General features: G+C 43.2%; 1 protein-coding gene across 2 annotated transcripts; it reads left to right on the top strand.

Annotated features, from left to right (window-relative positions):
• The first annotated feature begins 2006 nt into the window (after positions 1–2006).
• LOC146712191 (protein NLRC3-like) lies at positions 2007–25260 on the top strand. 2 transcript variants are annotated; one of them, XM_085451922.1, is made up of 11 exons: positions 2007–2052; positions 3672–3787; positions 3872–3991; positions 4090–4209; positions 11564–11642; positions 12320–12545; positions 12744–14550; positions 15500–15673; positions 18571–18741; positions 22835–22881; positions 23039–25260. In XM_085451922.1, exons 1-11 carry the CDS (start codon positions 2038–2040, stop codon positions 23566–23568), a joined length of 3405 nt encoding a protein of 1134 aa, XP_085308048.1. In that variant the 5' UTR covers positions 2007–2037; the 3' UTR covers positions 23569–25260. The 2 variants fall into 2 exon arrangements, with proteins under 2 accessions (XP_085308048.1, XP_085308049.1); XM_085451923.1 differs by lacking the exon at positions 3872–3991.
• The last annotated feature ends 1535 nt before the right edge of the window (positions 25261–26795 follow it).

Here is a 26795-nt window from a genome sequence, read left to right as displayed (position 1 = left end):
TCAGCCTCTGCTTCCTCTGAAGGTCCATGACATCACAGCGAGGCCACGAAGGCCGTCCAGACTCCCAGGCTCCCACAAACGTGTCCTTCTTCTCCCTGGATTTGAATGACAGGTGGGCCCACCCTATCCCAAGATGCATTGCAGCATAGTGGTGGAATATATATTACGGTCCAGAGATGGAGCAGCGCTCTCTCTGAGTCTCTGAGGCTGTTTTCTGTTTGAGTCTGGCTTCAGTCTAATTTAGCAGCTGTGACATCAGAGATTGTAGGGGAGGAACAGCCACGCCCACAGGTGAGTTTCCCACCCAGAAACAGAGTGTGGACATCACCTCTGTCTGCGCTGTGTTGGTCACAAGCTTTGTTCTGGGCTTTTAAGTGGAGGCTTGAGCTTGTGAGTGATGGAGGCTGAGAGCTGTGTTTGCACATGCTCAGTGTGACAGGATGTTGGCTGCTGTGTTTGCACATGCTCAGTGTGACAGGATGTTGGCTGCTGTGAAAGCTGAATGCTCTCTGGTAGTGATGATATACATTAGGATGACTGTGCTAGCTCTCTGTCAGAGTACCAGGGCCTCGCTTTGACCACATGACTCTCAGTACACAGCATGATGTGCGCTGTAAACAGGAAGCAGAGGAGCAGGACTGAGGTAAACCTCTGAGGGGTCAAACTGAGACTGAGCTCCAGATGTTTCCACATGTTTCTGCTCTGCATGTGTTTGATGATTATTTCAGGTATAGATGATGGAATATGACCAGTCTGATGTCAGCCTGCTTCTCTGACAGCGCCTCGCCTCTCTGTGCTGCCCCCTGCTGGCTCTGATCATAACTGACTGAGTCCTTGCTGCCACTTTATTAGGTACAGCTTGCTAACACAGGCTCAGACCTGCTTTGCCTTCAGAGCTGCTTTAAATCTTCATGGCTCAGATTCAGCGAGGTGCTGGAAACATCCCTCAGAGTCATGTGATCAGTAAAGTGCATCCACATAAACAGGATATATAATAATAATAATAATAATAATAATAATAATAATAATAATAATAATAATCAAATGCTGATTTTTTCAGCCCTTTGTCTGGGTGCTGATCCAGCTGTGTGTGTTTGTGATGACATTAAATAAATGTCAGACTTACAGCTCCTGCTTTACTGCATTAAAGTGATAAGATGAGTTCAGCACTTTGACATGGAAGCAGGAAATGACAAATGTAGCACAGCAGCAGCGTTTAACACGTCTGAGCTGGAAACAGGAACTCTGCTATGATCATCATTCATATAACAACTTCCAGCTTTTGGTGCTCGGCTACAGTTTGGATGGATTTGCATTTAAAGATGCAAAGAGACTGAAGTGGATAGGGTCAGGAGGTCAAAGGTCAGAGCTCCTGTGGGTCTGAGGGCGGCCTCATGCTGGAGAAGGATGAAGGAGTCTGACCTGATCCAGTGTTTGACATGAACACATCAGCACTGCTGTCAGTGAGCCTAACGACAGCCGTTAGCATCATTTCCTGTCACTGTGGTGGTTACAGTGACATCATGCAGTTTGTGCTTTGACCTCCAGAGGGCGACAAATCAGCACAGACAGAGAGCTCCATTCAAACTTTGCTGCCATCAGGAATAATGCTTCAAATATAATCATCAGTGTTTGAGCAGTTATGATATCAGGGACAATCTAGACATGTGACAATACTGAACATGTCACATGACACACCTCAAACATCATGTGATCCACTCTCAGTCTGCACTTTCATTCATGACTTCAACAGGTTGAAATGAGCTTTGAACAAACATCCGTTTAGTGCTGAAATATTCAAACGCTGCAGGAAGAAGAACAACAAAGTGATGCATGATGTTTGTGCTTCAAACAGGAAAACCGAAATAAATCACGACCTGCCAACAATCTGGGAGTTTCTGAGGTGCACCTGAACGCAGCACACAGTGTTTCGATGCTCGTGAGTGTCCTCAAACGCCTCTCTGGGTGTTTCCGTCCTGCTCAAAGTTTACTTTCACTTTCCTGAGCTTCGTGGAGTGGACCTTGTTGTTGGTGTGTATGTTTGAAGAAACTGTAAGTTTGCTTTGTTTCCTCCTTTAACAGTTTGTCTTTAGGAACTTTACTGTTTGTTCAGCTCATGTTGGATTTCTTCACACAACAAACTGTGTTTGTATTTCCGGTCTCTCCATTAAAGTCAGTGTGTAACGTTTTTCAACGAGTGTGTGTCCGCCATTTTCTCTAAGTGTGTGTGATCAGATAAAACACGCTGAATGTTGCCTGAGCTCGACCGGAGAGCTCCGGGACTTTTTATTCGCAGGGACAGCAGCAGACGGAGAGCGGACATCATAAACGAATGTTTTGTTTACATGTGTGTTAGGTATAGATTCAACTTGTTCTTCAAAAAAGAAGAAGAAGAAAGTGGAGACATCAACTGTTGGCTCCGCTCCAACCCTCCTGAGCTGAGCTTCAGGTTTAAACCCGCCTCCTTCCAGGAAGCAGCTCACCTGTGTGTCCGTGTTTAGTGTCCGGGTGTGGCGTGGAGCCTGTAGTTGGTGTGCGTTTGAAGAAACTCTAAGTTTGCTTTGTTTCCTTCTTTAGCAGTTTGTCTTTAGCGTTATAACAGGACGTGGGGCATTTCTATTTACATAACATAAATCAGATCAGTGAATTAGGGTGCAAATCAAATAAACTACTGATGTATGTTAGTCTTTATATGGCTCTGTTAAATAGCATGTTGTTATTGTTGATACAAAGGTCAGCTGTGCTGCATGGGGTTACTAGTTTTGTTTGTTTGAACTTTTATGAAGTATCCTTGGCTAAAGCACCCAACATCATAAAAAAAGCTTGTTTCCCTCCTCATGAGTATGATGTCACATAGAGGAGGGAGCTGCTTGTGTTCTTTTTTCTTGGGTTTAACCCCAATAAGCAGCTCCCTCCACATTATAAGTCCTTCTGTATCTAATGTCTGCATATGATTCCTCATCTTCAAGCATGAGTATTTAAACTCTGACAGTTTTGCTTTGCTGTATCAAAATCCCACGACCAAAAACATGTGAGGCTCAGCTTTGAGGTCCAAAGGGAGATCACATCTATATGAAGGCTAACATCATTTTTGACTTAAGTTAACTGAAATAACTGTTAAAAGTTTGCTCACACACCATCAACATCCAACACACAAAAATTCAAAAGACGCTAAAGCGTGTTCTTCAAGTCAGAGAGCTGCTCAACATGTTTTCATGTTAGTGTCTCTAGGACTTGATAAAAAAAGCTCTGATTGAATTCACTACCCAGGTTAAGTGGAATGAGTGGAATATTTCCCAAACAGAGAAATCCAATAACAAAAGATAAGATCAGTTTCTTTTTTCTATCTTCTCTCTTCTTATGCTAGATTTATTTCTCTGAATCTCCACAGCATCAGTTGGAGGAGATGATCATAGATTCTGTTTATAGAACCAAACTCAGTGGAAAGGCCAGACTTTAAGGATAATTTAAAACACTTTCAGACATCAGTATATGTAGCCACTAAAGCTGGTAGGTCTGAATTTCCCACGAGAAAGTTCTTTCATATAAAAGGAAAAAGGAGGAGGTGAGCACTCAGGGCACAGAGACCCCCCCCCCCCCCCCCCGGCACACATGATGGAAAGGAGGATTTCAGTTGATGTGCACATGAATGATTTGTGTTTCCTCTGCAGGTAGAAAGTGTGTGTGAGCTGAGCAGCATGGATCAGTGTGAGGACAGAGAGGAGGGAGTCCCTCCCTCTAAAAGCACTCTGTGTGGGGAACATGAGAGCCAGACCAAAGCTCAGAGGTGAGATGACCATCTCTAACTGTCCATGACTCTTCTCCATGTCACAGCTCAGCACTCACATCACTGCTCCATCATTATTCACAGGAATAAACGAGGAACTAAATGCAAACATGAACCTGGACCCAGCTCTGTCTCCTTAAAGAGTGACCGGTCTAAAGCTGACATTATTGATTTTAAAGTCCAGCCTGTGTCTGCTGCAGAGAGGTGAGCTGTTAGTAACATGAACTCTTTGATTTAACTGCTTGATGTTGTTGGACATAAACTGTAGTGCAAACACTTCACTGCTCCATCATTATTCACAGGAACCAACGGGGAACTAAATGCAAACATGAACCTGGACCCAGCTCTGTCTCCTTAAAGAGTGACCGGTCTAAAGCTGACATTATTGATTTTAAAGTCCAGCCTCTGTCTGCTGCAGTGAGGTGAGCTGTGAACTCTTTGATTTAACTGCTTGATGTTGTTGGATATAAACTGCAGTGCAAACACGTCATTCCCTCAATCCCCTTTAAACTGTCTCTTAAAAACAAGCCTTTGGGTTCTAAACAACTGAAAATCGCCTTAAGCAAACCAGAAGTAAAACATATTAAAAAAAAATTTGGTCTTCTCCAAAGTGGTTAATGTAGTTGTTTGGGATCCGGCTGAGGAACCTTCACATTACAAATTTTAATACTGCATGAATTACTGGAAATAAAATGCCACAACAGAATGAAATATTTGCTTTGTGAAGAAACACCAGTGAAATAAAATCATTAATTTTAAATCAGGCACGTGTCCTCCTGCAGAGAGGTAATGTGTGTGTAAATGTTGCTGTGACTCAGTGTTTGTGAATAAATCTCCATCATGTTTAATGTCAGCTCAGCTCTTTTTCACACACATTTCTATGTTCATATGTGAAGCGGTGTGTGTTGGACTGTTTCAAAAAACACAGCAATCAGAATGTACAGAATGGATGTTCTAGGAGGTGTTTCTGTTGCACACACACCCATCATGGTCAAGTGCATCGAGTGGTTCATTATGAGGTATATTAAGGCCCTGCTACCACCATCTTGGACTCATTGCAGTTTGCCTATTGCCCAAACTGGTCAACAGACGAGGCCATTGCCACCACCCTACATTTTGCTCTCAGCCACTTGGACAATAAGGACACATGTGTGAATGCTGTTCATAAACTTCAGTTCAGCATTCAACACAGTCGTTCCTCAGCACCTGATTGGAAAACTGAGCCTGCTGGGTCTGAACACCTACCGTAACTGGATCCTAGACTTTCTGATGGAGAGGCCTCAGACAGTCCAGATCGGTAACAGCATTTCCAACACCACCACACTGAGCAATGGAGCCCCTAAGGGCTCAGCTCAGCCCACTGCCGTTCACTCAGCTGACTCACAACTGTGCAGCAATGCACGGTTCAAACTACATCATCAAGTTTTCCGATGACACGACTGTGGTGGGTCTCGTCAGCATATAGAGAGGAGGTGCAATAGTTAATGGACTTAGCAAATAATTTATAGCCAAAGTATTCACTCACTGTGTCTCTACTGTTTCATTAGCTTAGTTTAGCTCGTAGCCGACTCGTTAGCACCACGGCTTCTTCACCTGTCCCTCCTGCACTTTCTTGCTCATTGTGTCAGATGTTTAGTTACTCCTCGGCCTCCTTTAGCAGTAATGATACTTGTAACAAATGTAGCATATTTGCAGCTCTGGAGGCCAGGATTACTGAATTGGAGACTTGGTTCCCCCCCGATACACCCGTAGCTAGCCAGGCCCCTGTAGCAGGCCCCTGTGCAGCCGAAGATGGCGTAGGCCCCGCTACCTGTTCCCCGGCAGACCCCAAGCAGCTGGGGAAAGAGGGCGGCTGGGTCACGGTGAGGAGGAAGCATAGTCCTAAACAGAAGCCCCAGGTACACCACCAACCCGTTCATGTGTCTAACTGTTTTTCCCCACTCGGCGACACACCCGCCGGGGCTCAAACTCTGGTAATTGGTGATTCTGTTCTCAGACATGTGAAGCTAGAGACACCGGCAACCATAGTCAATTATCTTCCAGGGGCCAGAGCAGGCGACATTGAAGGAAATTTAAAACTGCTGGCAAACTGTAAATGTAAATTCAGTAAAATCATAATTCACGTCGGCAGTAATGACAGTAATCGGAGGTCACTAAAATCAATATTGAATCGTGTGTAACTATGTCGGACTCTGTAGTTTTCTTTGGTCCCCTCCAAAATCAGACCAGGAGTGACATGTTTAGCCACATTTTCTTCTTAAACTGCTGGCTGTCTGAGTTGTGTCCAAAAAACGATGTGGGCTTCTTAGATAATTGGGAGACTTTCTGGAGGAAACCTGGTCTTTTTAAGAGAGATGTCATTCATCCCATCCTTTGGATGGAGCAGCTCTCGTTTCTAGAAATATGGACAAATTTATTAACCCCCCCCCAAAATATGACTATCCAGAGTTGGGAACAGGGAAACAGCCAGAAGCTTGATGTCTGTAGTGCACAGCTTCTCCCTCACAATGACTGTAGAGCACCAGCTGCTGTTTACATGCAGACATGCCGCCGCCATGTTGCTTATGGTGCGTTCATGGTCTCCGTCCAGATGAAGAGGTAGTGAAAAGCCATCAATGTGCAGCGTGCTGTCGTCATCACTCATGCAAGTGGTTGACGCAGGCTTGCAGCTCGTCCAGCTTGTTGCAGAGAGAACACACATTAGGTTAATGGACAGGAGTGCTCGTTGTTTGTGTGTCTCCCTCTTGAGTCTGGCTCTCACCCCTTCTTCTTTAATCCCCTCCTGGTTACCTTGTTTTTGTGAGTTTTTTGATTTCCGTGTCCAAGAGTATTTCCTCGCGAAAATAGTCTGTAGGAGCAGAGCGGAAAAGCCGGAGCCTGGGCTGCAGCTGCAGCTGAATGAGGGACTCTCTGGTGTAGGTGAGCCTTGGGGTCATGTCGAAGTGTCAGAAACAAGTCCACAAAAATGAGAAAAAGGAAAGAATACGAAATGTACAGAGTAGACGGCGAAAAACAACAATGGAAAGAGCATTAAAGTTAGAAAAGAATGCAAAACTGCTCAGCTGACCGGCCATTCGACCACACGAACAGTGACCTGGAACTGGAAACCTCAAATCACAGGCCGAGGGGGCGGTGTGGCAGCAATTTTTCACACCAGCCTATGTATAAACCTTACACAGAGTTTCTGTCTGATTTCTCAGACCTTTTATCTGATTTAGTGCTCAGCTCAGATAAAGTAATTATTGTGGGTGATTTTAACATCCATGTAGATGCTAAAAATGACAGCCTCAACATGGCATATAATTTTTTCATTAGACTCAATTGAAGTATCTCAAAATGTAAAAGAACCCACCCACCACTTTAATCACACTCTAGATCTTGTTTTAACATATGGCATAGAAACTGAACATTTAACAGTGTTTCCTGAAAACCCTCTCCTGTCTGATCATTTCCTGATAACATTTACAATAATTGATTACACAGCGGTGGAGAGTAGACTTTATCACAGTAGATGTCTTGATGAAAGCGCTGTAACTAAGTTTAAGAATATAATCCACCCACTGTTATCATCTCCAATGCCCTGTACCAACACAACAGAGCAGCTATCTGAACGCTACTCCAACAGAGGTCGATTATCTTGTTAATAACTTTGCCTCCTCTCTATGTTTAACACTGGATACTGTAGCTCCAGTGAAAACTAAGGTCTCTAATCAGAAGTACCTGACTCCGTGGTATAATTCTCAAACACGTACCCTAAAGCAGATGACTCGTAAGCTGGAGAGGAAATGCCGTGTCACAAATTTAGAAGATCATCATTTAGCCTGGAGAAATAGTTTGCTGCTTTATAAGAAAGCCCTCCACAAAGCCAGAACATCTTGCTATTCATCACTGATTGAAGAAAATAAGAACAACCCCAGGTTTCTCTTCAGCTTTGTAGCCAGGCTGACAAACAGTCAGAGCTCTTTTGAGCCAACCATCCCTTTAACGTTAACTAGTAATGACTTCATGAACTTCTTCACAAATAAAATTTTTATCATTAGAAAAACAAAAAACAGACAACATAACAGCAAGGGCTAAAACACACAAATAAGACAAAATATTACACTGCAACGACAAAAATACTACTTCAACATCAGTTGAAGTAGTATTACTAGTAAAATTACTACTGTAAATTATTCAAAATTACTTCAACTGGCAATAAACAGAAATAAAATGCTAAGGTGGTAGGCCGAGTTATTGGTGATCGATCAAACAGGACTTTGCTTTAATACATGGTCTAAAAATGGCTGCCACACATCAAAGAAATTACTAAGTTTGTCTGCTAATGTGTACCTTATCCTCTCCATGTGCAATAGTGCAGTCAGTTCTGTCAGCCACATTTTGAATTGAGGTACAATATCCGACTTCCAGAGAGTCAAGATAATTTTCTTAGCAATTACCATTCCGAACAAAACTGTAGTTTGTGCAGCAGGGCTGAGGTGTAAAAGGGAAGAGGAAGTTCCAAACAATGCAATTATTGGGTCCGGCTCTAATGTGCAATTATAAATACCAGAAAAACATTTAAAAATGTCCAACCAATAGTTAAGCAATTTGGGACAAGTCCAAAATAAATGAGTGAGACAGCCTTCTCCAAGTTTACAACGATCATATATCACAAATCCTGTACAGTTTAGTTTTTGAATAATGAAGTCTGTGAAGCACTTTGAATTGAATTAACTGATGCCTTACATTTATAGAGCAAGAATGGATCCTACACAGACTCCTCTCCCACACCTCATCTCCTATTTGCAAACCAAGCTCCTCCTCCCATGCCATCTTCAAAAAGTCAGATTCAAAATTTAAATACTCAGAAAAAGCTTTCACAAAACCAGAAACCAACTTTTTAGAATCCGCGGAGCTCAGAAGAGTGTAAAAATTTACCCCTCTTCTGGAAGAGATGGAAAATTAAGAATACTCTGACGAACATAGTTTCTTATCTGTAAATAATGAAAGAAATGTGATGCGGGGAGAGAGAACTTGTTCTGCAACTGGGTAAATGATGCAAACTGCCTGTCAATAAATAAGTCTTTGACAGTAATAATACCTTTCTGTGTCTAGACCTCAAAAGAGGCGTCTAAACATGAGGGTGGAAATGCATGATTACAATATATTTGAGTATGGATCGAAGTGTCTGGTAGAGCACAACCTTTTTTGTTCTGACTAAAGATTTTAACGCAGTTCGAAACTATAAAATTATTGACCTTGGTTCGTGGATTAGAGGATGAAAAAAGAAGAGCAGGGAGGGAACTATTCTCAACCCCACCACTCTCTATGACCACCCAAGGTGCGGTATCGGCAGACATGACCTTTTTGTACCCTTCCTGCCAGTAAACAAGAGTTCTAGCATTTGCAGCCCAATAATAAAACTGAAACAGTGGCAGAGCAAATCCACCCTTAAGTTTAGACTTACATACATGAACTTTTGATATCCTGTGAGTTTTAAAGCCCCAAACAAATGGTAATACTACTGAGTCGATCACTTTAAAAAATTGCTTATTCAAAAAAATAGGTAAATTTAAAAATAAATATAGAAATTTAGGAAGGGAAATCATTTTAATTACGTTAATGCGACCTACCATGGAAATAGGTAGAGCCCTCCATTTCTCAATGTCCTTTTTCAATTTTTCAACTTGTTCAAGATAATTCAACTTAAACATCGATTTAGGAACCTTAGGCAAAATAACACCCAAGTATTTCAATCTGTCTGTAATTTTAAAAGGCAAAACTTTCAAAATTGCAGTTAAAGCCACAAACTCACTCTTCTGCCAATTAATTGTATAACCTGAGATTTCCCCAAACGACCTCACCACATCTAAAAGTACAGGAACCGATTGCTCAGGATTTGACAAGAACAAAACAACATCATCCGCATATAAAGAAATGTAGTGCTTGATATTCCCCAATCGGACAGGGTCAATAGAGGGCTCATTCCTAATGGCTACTGCAAGAGGTTCAATAGAAATTGCGAAGAGCAAAGGGCAGCCTTGTCGTGTCCCGTGGTGTAAAAAAAAAAAGGCGCTGATCTATCTTGGTTAGTAAGAATGGAAGAAGAGGGATGTCTATATATCATATCAACCCATGATATAAACTGTTCGCCTAAACCAAACTTCTCCAGTACCGAAGCATATAGGCCCACTCGACCTGGTCAAACGCCTTATCAGCATCTAAGCTTAGTACTGCGATCTTGGAAGCTCCCTAGTGCCTATGATACATAGTGTTCATCAACATTTGAACATTAAAGAAGAAAAACCTCTGGGGGACAAACCCAGTTTGATCCGGATGGATAATTCATCCAACATGTCCATTTAATCTGTTTGCCAAAATTTTAGTGAAAATTTTCATATCCAAATTCAACAAAGCAATAGGTCGATAAGAGGGACATTCTGTTTCATCCTTTCCTTCTTTCAATAAAAAAGAAATATTAGCTTCATATAGCGTACGGGGAAATCTTTGAATATGGAAAGAATGCTTAAACATTCTCAATAAAAGCGGGGCCACCTTTTCAGAGTATTTTTTATACAGTTCAATGCCAAACCCATCTGGGCCTCGGGACTTTCCATTGGGGGATTACTTAATAGCTTTCGAAACTTCTTCAATAGTAATATCTGAGTTTAAAGCCTCTCGTGCAGCGTCATTCATTTTCGGGAGATCCAGCTTCCCTAACCAATCAGCAATATTGCCCCAAGATTTCGACATATAGAGCTCTTCATAATATTCTCTAAATCGCTCATTAATAGCTTTAGGGCTAATTAAAATTTCGCTTATCTTGATTAAATTTTGTGTATAGCCCTACTGGCCTGTAGGCCTCTTAGCTGCCGAGAAAGAAGCTTATGGGGCTTATCTCCAAACTGAAAATGCTTCTGTCTGATCCTAAATAGCTGATCTGTTACTTGACTAGATAAAATTGTGTTATACTCAAACTTCCTTTTAATGATGTCTTGGAAAAAAAGAGGGACAAGAGGAGGCCTTGTGGTCCTGTTCTAACTGTGTTAATTCAGCTTCTATTTCGAACAGCGTTCTTTTTTTTTTTAACGAAGATTCAAAAGAAATAATTTCTCCTCGCATTACCACTTTAAATGTTTCCCATAAAATCGAATCAGAAACGTTTATCATTAGCTTCCAAGAAATCTGATATTTTAGTTGTCATAAATTGGCAAAAGGATGTCTCACACAGGAGTGACGGGTGAAAACGCCAGTTACCCTGTTGTTTCGTACCACAGAAGTCCAGGACTAAAGAGGTTGGAGAGTGATCCGAGATCAATATGTTATGATAAGTTGAGCATACAACTTTAGACATAAATTTAGAATCAAGCAAAAAATAATCTATTCTGGAGTACGATTTGTGCACTTATGAAAAATAAGAGTAATCTCTAATCTCTTAATGCTTCAATCTTAAATATGATCAACCTATCTCTAATAATCGGCTATGTACCACAGGCCTTCAATCTGGCTGTAGTTAAACCTTTACTTAAAAAGCATCTCTAGACCCAGCAGTCTTAGCTAATTATAGGCCAATCTCCAACCTTCCTTTCATGTCAAACATCCTTGAAAGAGTAGTTGTCAAACAGCTAACAGATCATCTGCAGAGGAATGGTTTATTTGAAGAGTTTCAGTCAGGTTTCAGAGCTCAGCACAGCACAGAAACAGCTTTAGTGAAGGTTACAAATGATCTTCTTATGGCCTCTGACAATTATACTTTCTCCTGTGTTGAACTAATTCTTCATGATTCCTCCACAGAGTGGACCAGCAGAGCTCAGAGGTTCCCAGAAGTCAGTCTACCCAGCAGCATCAAACACAGCTGGACTCCATATTTATGGTCTGTACATGTTCAACATCTATTCTATTCAGTAATTTCTCAAAAAGAATGGCTATTTATACTTCAAACATATTGCAAGTATTAGTTTTTCGTAGTATTAATTGCAAGATAAGACAAGTTAGAAGCACAACTAAACACTGTTTCAAATAAACAATGAGCTTTAGCAGCTGGGCTGGTCAAAAAAATGTGTTTGTAATTTTATCTATACCCATGACCACCTTGACACATATTGCTACAGACATGTCCTTTAATTTTTGGCTGTCATGGTAGTGTCTAATAAACTATGAAAGCTGGATAAATGATTGGAAAACTTTAGAAAAAGTAATTTATCATATTATTATAGCATTTATTCCACTCTAAACAATGCAAAGTTGAGTTATCTGATCTCAGAATTTGATTTATTTTTTTGCTTGTTTTTTTAAACATTCCAATTTAACAACCTCCCTTGAACATACTGACTACAATTACCATGATGTAGCAATATTCACTCTGTTTCCAGAATCAAAATATGCTGTGGACTGCAACAGAAATATGATTATGACAACACCTTCATATCTCCTGGCTATTTCTGTCTGTTGTTCCTGGTCTCCCTCTGTTCATTGTTCCTCTCTTCTTCCACTTCACCACCAGTTGAGGTTGTAATGTAACATATTAATTGACACAATACTCTATTCCAGCTACTGCAGGACAACATCATCACTTTTGTGAAGAATGAACTGAAGAAGATTCAAAAAGTTGTCAGTCCAGATTATCTGAAATACTTGGAAGGTCAGAGAACGGTTGAAGAGAAAGTGGGTGAGGACGAGGAGCAGAGGAATAGCAGCAGAGAGGCATTTGTGAAGATCACATTGGACTTTTTAAGGAGAATGAAGCAGGATGAGCTAGCTGACCTTCTGCACAAGAGTAAGAGGATTTCTATAAAGATTTAAGCTGCTGGTTGAACAGGTTGTTTACTAATGTCTAACCCTAAAGTGATAGTCAAACATAAATATAAAAATTCTGGACTGATATTTGTTGTCTATTCTGCTGTACAATGATGCGAATGTTGTTGTGATTTGGCGCTATATAAATAAAATTGAATTGAATTATTCTTTCTTTTAGGAACTTCTAATAGAGACGTCTATTGGAGTGAGTGTAAACTTAAATCTACACTAAAGAAGAAGTTCCAGTGTGTATTTGAGGGGATCGCTAAAGCAGGAAACCCAACCCTATTGAATCACATCTACACAGAGCTCTACATCACAGAGGGAGGGACTGCAGAGGTCAATGATGAACATGAGGTCAGACAGATTGAAATGGCCTTCAGGAAACCAGACAGACCAGAGACAAAAATCAGACAAGAAGACATCTTTAAAGGCTCACCTGGAAGAGATGAACCAATCAGAACAGTGCTGACAAAGGGAGTGGCTGGCATTGGGAAAACAGTCTTAACACAGAAATACAGCCTGGACTGGGCTGAAGACACAGCCAACCAGGACATCCAGTTCATATTTCCATTCACTTTCAGAGAGCTGAATGTGCTGAAAGAGGAAAAGTTCAGCTTGGTGGGACTTGTTCATCACTTCTTTACTGAAACCAAAGAAGCAGAAATCTGCAGCTTTGAAGACTTCCAGGTTGTGTTCATCTTTGATGGTCTGGATGAGTGTCGACTTCCTCTGGACTTCCACAAAACTACAATCCTAACTGACCCTAGAAAGTCCACCTCAGTGGATGTGCTGCTGATAAACCTCATCAGGGGCAAGCTGCTTCCCTCCGCTCGCGTCTGGATAACCACAAGACCTGCAGCAGCCAATCAGATCCCTCCAGAGTGTGTTGGTATGGTGACAGAAATCAGAGGGTTTGCTGACCCACAGAAAGAGGAGTACTTCAGGAAGAGATTCAGAGATAAGAAGGAGGCAAGCAGGATCATCTCCCACATTAAGACATCACGAAGCCTCCACATCATGTGCCACATCCCAGTCTTCTGCTGGATCACTGCTACAGTTCTGGAGGATGTGCTGGAAACCAGAGAGGGAGGACAGCTGCCCAAGACCGTGACTGAGATGTACATCCACTTCCTCGTGGTTCAGGCCAAAGTGAAGAAGATCAAATATGATGGAGGAGCTGAGACAGATCCACACTGGAGTCCAGAGAGCAGGAAGATGATTGAGTCTCTGGGAAAACTGGCTTTTGATCAGCTGCAGAAAGGAAACCTGATCTTCTATGAATCAGACCTGACAGAGTGTGTCATTGATATCAGAGCGGCCTCAGTGTACTCCGGGGTATTCACACAGATCTTTAAAGAGGAGAGTGGACTGTACCAGAAAAGACTGTTCTCCTTCATCCATCTGAGTGTGCAGGAGTTTCTGGCTGCTCTTCATGTCCATCTGACCTTCATCAACTCTGGAGTCAATCTGCTGGAAGAACAGCAAACAACCTCCCAGACACGTGAAACAAGAGAATCTGCAGAGACACACTTCTACCAGAGTTCTGTGGACAAGGCCTTACGGAGTCCAAGTGGACACCTGGACTTGCTCGTCCGCTTCCTCCTTGGTCTTTCACTGCAGACCAATCAGACTCTCCTACAAGGTTTGCTGACAAAGACAGGAAATAGTTCACAGAACAATCAGGAAACTGTCCAGTACATTAAGAAGAAGATCAATGACAGTCTGTCTGTAGAGCAAAGTATCAGTCTGTTCCACTGTCTGAATGAACTGAATGATCGTTCTCTAGTGGAGGAGATCCAACAGTCCCTGAGTTCAGGAAGTCTCTCCACAGACAAACTGTCTCCTGCTCAGTGGTCAGCTCTGGTCTTCATCTTACTGTCATCAGAAAAAGATCTGGATGTGTTTGACCTGAAGAAATACTCTGCTTCAGAGGAGGCTTTTCTGAGGCTGCTGCCAGTGGTCAACATCGCCAACAAAGCTCTGTAAGTAAATATGTACTCATTTTAAAGACTTTTGTAACAAAATGATACAGGGAGTGCAGAATTATTAGGCAAGTTGTATTTTTGAGGAATAATTTTATTATTGAACAACAACCATGTTCTCAATGAACCCAAAAAACTCATTAATATCAAAGCTGAATGTTTTTGGAAGTAGTTTTTAGTTTGTTTTTAGTTTTAGCTATTTTAGGGGGATATCTGTGTGTGCAGGTGACTATTACTGTGCATAATTATTAGGCAACTTAACAAAAACAAATATATACCCATTTCAATTATTTATTTTTACCAGTGAAACCAATATAACATCTCCACATTCACAAATATACATTTCTGACATTCAGTCTCTGAGTATTGCACACCTTGTGCTTTTGGGCACTCCAGTGATGTTGCAGCTCTGAAATATGGCCAAACTGGTGGCAAGTGGCATCTTGGCAGCTGCACGCTTGACTTTTCTCAGTTCATGGGCAGTTATTTTGCGCCTTGGTTTTTCCACACGCTTCTTGCGACCCTGTTGGCTATTTTGAATGAAACGCTTGATTGTTCGATGATCACGCTTCAGAAGCTTTGCGATTTTGAGACTGCTGCATCCCTCTGCAAGATATCTCACTATTTTTGACTTTTCTGAGCCTGTCAAGTCCTTCTTTTGACCCATTTTGCCAAAGGAAAGGACGTTGCCTAATAATTATGCACACCTGATATAGGGTGTTGATGTCATTAGACCACACCCCTTCTCATTACAGAGATGCACATCACCTAATATGCTTAATTGGTAGTAGGCTTTCGAGCCTATACAGCTTGGAGTAAGACAACATGCATGAAGAGGATGATGTGGACAAAATACTCATTTGCCTAATGATTCTGCACTCCCTGTATGAAGTGTATTTCTCTTGTCTACATGAAACAATAAAACTATTTTCAATAATAATTGTTTCAGACTAAGTGGCTGCAACCTCTCAGAGAGAAGCTGTGCGGCTCTGTCCTCAATTCTGACCTCCCCGTCCTCTAGTCTGATGGAGCTGGACCTGAGTAACAATGATCTGCGAGATTTGGGAGCGAAACTTCTGTCTGCAGGACTGGAGAGTCCATATTGTACACTGGAAACTCTCAGGTTAGAACTCAGACAGTCAAGCAGTCATTTACCCTTCAGAAATCAAAAGTGTAACTGGCTATTTTTCACTAACTGTAATGTGACCTTTCTATTCTTTTACATTAAAAGAAAATGTCTCGTTTGTTGGCATTCTATTCAACACAACCTCACGTTTAAATTGGCAGTTTCTTTGTTTTTTTCATTTTGACGTACTGCCTTAACACAACCTAAAATCTCACAAAAAACACTTAAAAACAATGTTTTTTATTTTTATTTTTTAGCATTAAATCACCAACATGTTTAAGAAATCATTTAAAACTTTAGCCGCTAATATTAACTAGAGCAAAAATGTACTGCTATTGAGTATAGTTTACCTTTCTTTCACTAGAGGAAGCCAAACGCACCATGACTGTAGTTTGCCATTCATACCACTAGATGGACTGTAGTTTCATATTCATTTCAATAGGACCAAAATTTGTGCAGAAATTTCATATATAAAAAGTATAAAGGGTTATAACCATCAAAAGTCATAGAACACCATTTGCGATCAAGCCAGACGAAACTATATAACATATTTTAATATCCCTCCGACAGAAGACAGAGACGATATGTTATCTGGTTACCGGGTGTTTTTTATTTTTTTATTTATAAGAACAGTAACACAGGCTACCGTGGACCGTAGCCAATGCCAAAACTACAAGGGAAAAAATGTGTTCCCCTGAATCAAAACAAAAGTTTTTACAGAACCCCCGATAGAACCATGCCCAGAAAGCGACGCAACGTGTGCCGAGTTTGTGACACTGGAAAGTCCACAACGGCCTGAACTTTTTCAGTCACGGGCCATACCTGCCCTTGTCCCACTTGCTTGCCCAAATAGGTAATAGTAGCCTTCCCGAACTCACATTTAGAAAGGTTGAGCGTGAGGGAGGCATCGTTGAACCGCCCAAACACCTCAGAAAGTGTTGCGAGATGTTCAGGCCACAAGGTAAAATAGACAACCACGTCGTCCAAGTATGCCTCGCACTTAGACACTCCACACAGCACCTGCCGCATAAGGCGTTGAAACGTTGCGGGCACATTACGTAACCCGAAAGGCATCACTGTATATTGGAGGAAGTGATCGGGCGTTACAAACGCAGAGATCTCCAAAGCCCTAGGTGTTAATAGAACCTGCCAGTACCCCTTTAATAGGTCCAGCTTTGTAACATACTGAGCAGAACCAACACGATCGAGGCAATCTTCCATCCGCGGGAGCGTAAACGAGTCTGGTTTGGTAACCGCATTCACTTTCTGGAAATATTGTCCGCTATCGCTACCAGAATACAAGGCGAGCTCCACGCGTCATGACTGGAAATAGCAAGGCCATGCTCAATGAGATATTCAACTTCCTACTGCATCAAGCTCCGCTTTGTGGTGTTTACACGATAAGCGTGCTGTTTTATCGGCCTGTCAGTTTCCACCGTGATGTCGTGACACAGGACAGATGTTTGCCTACGGTAGTCAGAAAACAAAGGTTGATGAGCTTTCACTAACGCAAGGACATCCCTATGAGCAGGGGGTGGCAAATGAGAGCAGGAGGACTCCAAAGTGGCCAACATCTCGCAATTCCAATCTCCGAGCCCCCAGTATACAGCCACTTTTTTCCATCAAACCATCGTCTTGTGGGTGGTACTCTGTGGTGCCCAGAGCAAATTACATCACCGGTGGCGAGCTCTTTGGACACATAACATTTGAGCATATTAACATGACACACTTGCAACTTTTGCTTCCGATCAGGCGTTTTAATGACATAGTATCACTTATTTTCCGATCCACCTCATAAGGACCAGAAAATTGAGCTCGAATGCTAGACACAGTCACTGGAAGCAAAACCAGCACCTTCTCCCCCGGGGCAAAATTCTGAACCACGGATTTCTTGTCAAAACGTGCTTTCATAATGCCCTGGGCTCGCCTCAAGTGGTCGCGGGCCAACTGCACGAGAGAGACATTCCTTAAAAGCACACACATAATCCAACACATTATCCTCCACCCGATGCGATTCGGACAATAATTTCTCTTTAAGTAATTGCAACGGCCTGCGTACCGTGTGTCCAAAAACAAGATCAGCTGGGCTGACACGGAGGAATTCCTGCTTGGCTTCTCGAACGGTAAACAACAATAAGAGAAGTTAACTCAGAGGAGCGATTGCTTACGTAGCCCCCAAAAACATAACTAAACAACAATCACTTACCTCCCTGACTAACTAAACATGAGAAAACTGTACCCAACTGAAAAGGCGATCCACTCGAACTTCCTCATGACTTGCAGAGCAACACAGGGCATGTCGCAGCCCCAGCTGGTTGGGGTAAAACCGAGGATGGATGATTGCCGTCCTCAACCGCGCCGTCTTATACTCCTGGTGTACCATCTTCGGGATCCACCACTCCTGGAGGCGCACCTGCACACTCACATTTACATGTCATAATCCCAGCCCACGACGGCAGCCGTAACAGCAGTGTGTGTGACATTCCATCATTGTCCAACTGTTCTGACACACACACCAAACAAACAAACAAAAAATGTCTAAATTGCACACTACCTACTAACTGTGTAAATTCTCTGTTATGACTGGTTTTCCTTGGTCTATAAAAAAAAAATATTACAATATTACATATCAGAATTTGATGAAATTGTCTATTTCTTCTTAAACAAATAAAACAAGAAATCTCACAAAGTTTTCTTCAGGTGTTTGAGGGTGCATGGAATTTATCCAACAAGTCTACATGTATCTTGTGGACTTGGCATTTGACTATCATTCATTTGTTTGTGACAAATAAAATTTGAATTTGAATGGGTATTTTATCCATAAAAATAATTGAAAATAAGCCTTTAGTGAAGTTTTAACAAATGTATTGGTTTTTTTGTGTGTGTTTATATAGTCTATCAGGCTGTCTGATCACAGAGGAAGGCTGTACTTCTCTGGCTTCAGCTTTGAGCTCCAACCCCTCCCATCTGAGAGAGCTGGACCTGAGCTACAATCATCCAGGAAACTCAGTCCAGAGTTTGTTGGCTGGACTGAAGGATCCACATTGGAGACTAGACACTCTCAGGTATGGAGAGAATGTCTGATAGAGGAGGAAAAGTTGAAAACATCTGCTGTGTCCTACATTCAGTTCCTGATTGTTTCATGCAGATGTCACAAATGAAGGGAAGTGCTTGCTCATTACAGACAATCTAAGGAGCTTGAAAAGAGCAACTGGGCTTTTTCTTGCAGACATTTCATATGAGAAGCTTCTTCAGTTCTAAAATAAAAATTTGGAGAGACTTAGGTATTTAATTTAATTTAAAATTTGGTTATCCCTAAAAAGGGTCGTTGACCCATTATTAATTATGTGCCTCATCACATGAGCCAAGGTAAGAAATAGATAGAAATGTTCAGCTGAGTCTTTCCCCCAGAACACCTTACCCAGGAAGCGCCCAGGATGCATCCTTGTCAGATGCCTAAACCACTTCAGCTGGCTCCTTTCAATGTGGAGGAGAAGCAGCTCTACTCTGAGCCCCTCCCAGATGGCTGAACTTCCCTACCCTCTCCTATCTCTAAGGGAGAGACCAGCCACTGTTCGGAGGAAGCTCATTTCCACTGCTTGTATCTGTGATCTTGTTCTTTTGGTCACTACCCACAGCATGTGACCATAGGTGAGGGTAGGGACGTAGATCAGACAGGTAAATTGAGAGCTTCACTTTTGCGCTCATCTCTCTCTTCACCACGACGGACTGGTGCAGCGGCTGCAGCATCAATCCGTCTGTCGATCTCCAGCTCCCTTCTCCCATTACTCACAAACAAGACCCCGAGATACTTAAACTCCTCCATTTGGGGTAGGAACTCGTCCCCGACCCAGAGTGGGCACTCCATCCTTTTCTGGCTGAGAACCGTGGCCTCGGATTTCGAGGTGCTGATCCTCATTCCCACTGCTTCACACACGGCTGTGAACCGTTCCAGAGTGAGCTGGAGGCCATCAACCGATGAAGCCAACAGAACCACATCATCCACAAAAAGCAGAGATGAGATTCTTAGACCACCTACGTGAAAGACCTCCGCCACTTGGCTGCGCCTAGAAATCCTGTTCATAAAAATTAAGAACAGAATTGGTGACAAAGGGCAGCTCTGGTGGAGCTTATCCCCCACAGGGAACAAGTCCGAATTATTGCCGGCAATGTGAACCGAGCTCTTAATGGTTGTATAGGGATCAAATAGCCCGTAGCAATGGGCCAGACACCCCATACTCCCATAGCACCTCCCACAGGACACCCCGAGGGACATGGTCGAATGCCTTCTCCAAGTCCACAAAACACATGTAGACTGGTTGGGCAAACTCCCATGCCCCCTCAAGTATCCTTGAGAGGATAAAGAGCTGGTCCAGTGTTCCGCAACCAGGACGAAAACCGCATTGTTCCTCCTGTATCCGAGGTTCGACTAGCGGACGAACTCTCCTTTCCAGCACCCTTGTATAGACTTTCCCAGGGAGGCTGAGGAGTGTGATTCCCAATGTAGTTGGAACACACCCTCCAGTCCCCCTTTTTAAAAATGGGGACCACCACCCTGGTCTGCCAGTTCAGGGGTACTGCCCCTGATCTCCACGCAACATTGTAGAGGCGTGTCAACCAGGACAGCCCTACAACATCCCGAGCCTTCATGAACTCGGGGAGGACATCATCCACACCAAGGGCTCTGCCACCAAGGAGTTGTTTAACTGCCTCAGTGACTTCGCCCCCGTAAATTGGCGGGTCATCCCCCTCATCCCCAGACTCTGCTCCCTCCTTGGAAGACGTGTCAGTGCCTGGGGCTCGCTCGGGCCACTTCGGAGGTGGGGTGCCCCCGGCCTCTCGGCCTGGGGCTCGGTCACTCAGGCGCAGCTGGCTGCCGGCGGAGCTCACGGGCGCGTCACTGCAACTCCCCCTGGCTTCTGCTCCGCGGCTGCTGAGTGAGCCCTCATCTGGGACTCTCCTCAGCTCTTTCCGGGACAGTGGCGCGGCTGCCCCTCTGTTGGTCTTCCTTGGTCTCTTGTGTTCTGGGGGCCTCTGGATGTCTGGAGTTTTGATCTCCTCCACACCTGCTTCACGCCCTGGAGGACGGGGCTATGGCCCCCCCACACCCTCTAGCAGATTATTACATGAAGGAACCTTTTAAAAAAACAAGCGCGTCCATGCTCACAGGTGTACACACGGGTGATCACACCCACAAACTACACCCTTTTTGGCTCCTACCTCAAAGCACACTGTGTTCTGTTGATCTTATGTGCTGCACAATAATGTTTAACATTTAGTATTTACTGTCATATTCCCATATATCATTGTGATGTTGTTTATTCTATTACTCTTGTTCTCTTCTGCTTGCTTTCTTTTTTCTTTCTCAACAGGTGACCCAGGTGATTGATATATGCATTTTTTTTCTCTGCCCATTCTGTTGGTTTTTGGTTTTTGCCCTTCTCCCCCGTCCCTCTTCTCAGCTGTTTCTCTTTCCCTCTTTCTTTCTCCCCTTCTTTCCCCCAGTCAAGTCTGTCCCGTATTCAGTAAGTGAAAATAAAATAAACAATAAAAAAAAAAAAAAAAAAAAAAGGAAGACGTGTCAGTGGGATTAAGGAGGTCGTCCAAGTATTCCTTCCACCGTCCGACTATTTTCTCAGTCGAAGTCAGCAGCGCTCCACCAACACTATCCACAATACTGGTAGACGCCTGACAGTTTACCAGAATCTCTTTGAGGCAGTCCAAAAGTCTTTTTCCATGGCCTCTCCGAACTCCTCCCACACCCAAATTTTTGCTTCAGCCACTGCCTCAGCCACAATCCACTTTGACTGTCTGTACCTGTCAGCTGCCTCCAAAGTCCCACAGGCTAACCAAGCCTGACAGGATTCCTTCTTCAGCCTTGTGGCTCCCTTCACCTCTTGTGTCCACCATTTGGTTTGGGGAATACCACCACGACAGGCACCAACCACCTTGCGGCTGCAACTCAATGCTGCAGCTTTGGCAATGGAGATGCTGAACATGGTCCATTAGGACTCAATGTCCCCAGTCTCCCTCTGGATGCTGTTGAAGCTCTGCCGGAGGTGTGTGTTGAAGATTTCACGGACTGGGGCCTCTGGGAGGCGTTCCCAGCACACCCTCACTACATGTTTAGGCGCACTGGGTCTGTCCAGCGTCCTCCCCAGCTCAGCCCCTCTCTTTACCTGAGTGTCCAGAACATATGGTCGCAGGTCTGGTGATACGATTACAAAATCAATCATCGACCTGTGGCCTAGAGGGTCCTGGTGCCACATGCACTTATGGACACTTTTATGTTCGAACAAGGAGTTTGCTATGGCCAAATTGTGATTTGCACAGAAGTCCAATAAGAAAACACCACTTGGGTTCAGATCAGGGAGGCCGTTCCTCCCAATCACGCCCCTCCAGGTCTCGCTGTCATTACTCACGTGAGCATTGAAGTCTCCCAGTAGGAAAACAGAGTCTTCAGGTGGAGCACCCCACCCAGGGACTCCAAGAAGGCTGGGTACTCTGAACTGCAACTCGGCGCATAAGTGCAGATGACAATCAGGACTTGTTCCCTGAACCTAAGGCGCAGAGAACAAACCCTCTCATCCACCGGGAAGAACCCCAATGTACAGGCAGCAAGCCGAGGGGATAGTAGCATACACACCCCAGCCCGCCAGACTGAGACAGAGTCCACCCCCTCTCCAGGAGACTGGTTCCAGAGCCCAAGCCATGCGTAGAGGTGAACCCGACTATATCTAGCCGGTACCTCTCAACCTCATGCACTAACTCAGGCTCATTCCCCACGAGAGAGGTGACATTCCATGTCCCAATTGCCAATTTTGGTAGCCGGGGATCGGTCCGCCAGGGCATCTGCTCCTGGCTGTCTCCCGGCACACAATGCACCCGACCCCTACGGCACCTCATGCGGGTGGTGGGCCTGCAGGAGGATGGGCCCATGTCCCCTCTTCTGGCTGTGGGCCTCAGTAACCCTATCCGGGGCAGGATAAACTGTTGTCTCAATGTTTTCCTCATAAGTGTATTTGTGAAAATGTTGCACTGTTCCTTTATCAGTGTCTAACAGTATGTATATGAGAGCCATGTAATGTCCAGTTGTGTATGCTGAAAGAGACTGTGCTGGTCTGACACCCGCCCCCCCCCCCCCCCCCCTCCTTTCAGGGTGGAGCCTGCTGGAGTCCAGTGGTTGAGACCAGGTCTGAGGAAATGTAAGTGGGTTTTTAATGTGATTCATGAAAACAAAGCAGCACACATTCAACCATCTTCAAACTGTCACATCACTCATTTACATCTCTGATGTCAGGAGTCAATCAATGAACAGATGATCAATAACTGCAGCTGGATTGTGTTTGTTCTCTCCATCAGATTCCTGTCAACTCACAGTCGACGCAAACACAGTACACACAAAACTCCAACTGTCTGACAACAACAGGAAGGTGGCACATGTGGAGGAGGTTCAGTCATTTCCTGATCATCCAGACAGATTTGATTACTGGCCTCAGCTGCTGTGTAAAAATGGTCTGACTGGTCGCTGTTACTGGGAGGTCGAGTGGAAAGGAGGGGTTTATATGTCAGTGAGTTACAGAAGAATCAGAAGGAAAGGAGACAGTAAAGATTGTTGGTTTGGTTACAATGATCAGTCCTGGAGCCTGATCTGCTACGATGATGGTCCTCATTCTGTCTGGCACAATAGCAGAGGATCATCCATCTCCTCCTCCATCTCTGTCTCTAACAGAGTAGCAGTGTATGTGGACGTTCCTGCCGGCACTCTGTCCTTCTACAGAGTCTCCTCTGACAATCTGATTCATATTCACACCTTCAGCACCACATTCACTGAAACTCTTTATCCTGGGTTTAGATTCAGGTATCTTGGTTCCTCAGTGTCCCTGTGCTGAGCTGAGTTTAAAGTAGGGCTGCTCAATTAATCGAATTTTAATCTCGATTACGATCTGGGCTTTCAACGATCATTAAAAATGACCGAGCCGATTATTAGCCCCTCCCTCGTGCTTTACTCTCGCGCTGCTCCGTGTGGCAAATCGAGCACACCTCTCTGCATTTCGAACACGCGTCACAACAATTAAGAGCAGCGGTCTCCAACCTTTTTTGCGTCACGGACCGGTTTATGCCCGACGATATTGTCATAGACCGGCCTTTAAGGTGTCGCGGATAAATACAACAAAATAAAACTAGTACCGGTACCGAAAAAAAGAAAATTTATTCCTAACACACGTGAAAAGACCAAGGAAAACCGAGTAAATGATAAAAATGATAACAAAATAACGCTGAAAACCGATAAAAACCCTGAAAACTATACATTTCACACCTGAGCCTCAACTCTCGCGGCCCGGTACCAAACGATTCACGTACCGGTCCGAGGCCCGGGGGTTGGGGACCGCTAATTAAGCGGACCCGAGGGAAGCTCGGAAAGCTAAGCCGAAGTTATTTGGAGAGGAGAGTGACTGCCATTGGTTGAAAAGAGAGGTAAAAAAAACTTCAGTGGTGTGGAAACATTATGGGTTTGAGGGGTCAGACGTGGATCAAGTAGACATAGTGTGTAAACTTTGCTACAGTGTTGTAGCTGCACCACAGAGCAACACTGCACAGTTCACTAAACACAGATGTTTACATTTTTCATTTATTTTTATTTTGCAAACATTTGCACTGTTATCAGTATTTGCACTATTTTATATTATTTTTTTGACAATCTTTAAAGTCATTATTCAACACGTTGTTATTGTTAAATAAATATCGTCAAATAATCGAGATCTCAATGTCAGTGAAAATAATCGTGATTATCATTTTTGCCATAATCGAGCAGCCCTAGTGTAAAGAGTGTCCTCCTGTTAGAGAAACACTCTGACTGTTGAACAGATAGTTCAGTCTGTACATGTCTGTCTCTTTCACTCAGAAACACGTTTTCAGATTCATGGATTCAATCAGTTGATGTTTGAAACTGTTCTAAATGATTCCTTGTAAACTTCTTCCTCTTCAGTCCTTTAAAGATGGAAGCTCCCATTATTACAGGATCCACATGTTGTTTTTCTGTCTTTTTACACTCAAAGTTTCAGAGTGAATATCAATATGTTGTTTTTCTCTGAAGCTCAGTTCACAACCAGCTCCTCTGCATTTTCAACAAGTCTGAGCTCATTAAAATGAATCCAAATGTTTGATTTCTCTTTCTTAATGGGATGTTTCCAAACTCTCCACATCTTTTACTCATTGTTGGAAGCTCATCATTTCAAAATGTTTCAGCCATATAAGCTGAAAATATTGGCTCAATTGTTTTGAATGCAGTTCAAGCAGAATATGATTATATTGTACTGAGGGATCATAATGCATGCGGCTTATTTGAAACTAGTCTTGTGTTTTTCCCATTTTGAACAAGAACAAGAACATGGTGCAGGATGTTGGTAACAGCTTCGTTATCAAACTCTTAGAAACATGTAAATATCTGTGTTTAGCACTGCGTATGTTGTGTATCACTTTAGTTTGTATGAAACATGAAAAATATCACAAAGGGTCCTGGTGAAGAATATGCTGGAATTTGGTGACAGAGATGCTCTGTATCTCATTGTACAACTGTATAGTGACAAAGGCATTCTATTCTATTCATTCTATTCTTTGACGTCAAACTTTTAGAAGCCGTTTCATTGTTTATCATGCAGCTCTAGTTTGATAAAACGCTGCATCAAAAACACAGGAAATAATGTCACATGTTTATTTCCACAAAGCAGAATGAGTCTATTGCTGACAATAAGTGATGTACAAACAGAGTGAGCATTTCTGAGCCCCCCAAAATAAACTGAGTAGTTCACTAAATGAAAAATGGACTGTGAGCTCAGTTCCTTCATCATTAGTATGTATTATATATGTCTATGTATTTTATTACTATAATATATATCAGGTACCACTGCTGCTAGTTTCAATCATTGTGCAAATGTGCTGTTTATAAGGTTGGAAACCTGCAGTCAGCTAAGACTGAAGAAGTCACCTGGATCAGTGACCAAATGTTTCTCCCACTGAAAACGTCCAGATGAGCAGAATCAACCTTTTGGGATCAGCCAGCAATGCAACTGTCAGGGTTGCTGGGTCATTGACCCAGTGATTTCAGTTTGTTCATGTTCAGTTTATTTTGCCACATCAATGTTGTTCTCACTTCCTGTTTTTCCCGTATCAGCTCGTCTCTCATGTCGTTAGCCAGATTATGTTCAGCTGTGTACTCACCGGTCTCTCATTATCATCCGCATCAGTCTGTGTATTTAAGTCCTCAGTTTCCTCCAGTTCTTTGTTGTGTCATTGATGTTGATGTTGTCTCTCCGCATGTATGTTCAGTTCAGTCACCCAGTCAGTCATTTCAGTTCATGTTCTGTTCATCCAGCCTACCTACAATAAAACACCATTAACACCATTATCCTGCACCGTGAGTCCAGCGTTTGGGTCATGTCTTCCTCACCTCCACACACGACATGCCTGACAGAATGACACGACCCGTGAGCGGCAGGAGGCAGAGCTCTCCTTGTGGGCAGAAAAGCTTAAGGAGAGACAGACGCCCGTCATTAGATTTACTGCAGAAACTGGATCAAACTGGATCCAACTGGAGCTCTTGTTGGGATCCAGGGTGCAGCACGTCTGTGCTGAGCAGAATGAATAAAGCCAATAAGATGTCTCTGTATGAGGAGGCGGGGTCACAGGAGGTTCACAGAAACTCTGCAGCAGCATCATCAGCTCACATGGAAACTTTGATGATTCACTTCTGTGGTGTTTTTACAGAAACTCGTCACAAAATTAGCTCCGCCTGTTTTGTGTGTGAGCTTTGAGTTTCTTGTCTTCATCCTGGATTCTTGTGTTGCTGTTTTTACACACAGCAGATATTTCCTGGTTGCTTCCTTGATGATCACATGAAGCTTTCTGAAGCTTGGATTGAAAACGCTTCATTACTCAAAGCTTTCCAACACAGGCCTCTGTGCTGCCATCTAGTGGAAAAACATATGAAGTGCAGCGTGAAGCTACATTTATTTATAACATACTATAACCCATATAACTATATGTATAGTGTATTATGTAGGTTTTAGAACTGAGAGGTAAATTGCTGATGGCCTGGTTTTTATTTATGTTCCCCATG

This window comes from Copadichromis virginalis, linkage group LG3, assembly GCF_057382275.1.
Source record: "Copadichromis virginalis isolate Kocher_CV1m ecotype Utaka linkage group LG3, C_Virginalis_male_GT1.1, whole genome shotgun sequence".
In the NCBI taxonomy this organism is placed as follows: Eukaryota; Metazoa; Chordata; class Actinopteri; order Cichliformes; family Cichlidae; genus Copadichromis; species Copadichromis virginalis.
This window is presented reverse-complemented; position numbering and strand designations above follow the sequence as displayed.

What these genes read in the sequence shown, in the direction of transcription:
- LOC146712191 (XM_085451922.1), top strand. An exon ending in AGCCAGACCAAAGCTCAGAG is followed by an intron (nt 3,788 to 3,871) that starts GTGAGATGACCA and finishes CATTATTCACAG; the next exon opens with GAATAAACGAGGAACTAAAT. An exon ending in AGCTGGACTCCATATTTATG is followed by an intron (nt 11,643 to 12,319) that starts GTCTGTACATGT and finishes ACTCTATTCCAG; the next exon opens with CTACTGCAGGACAACATCAT.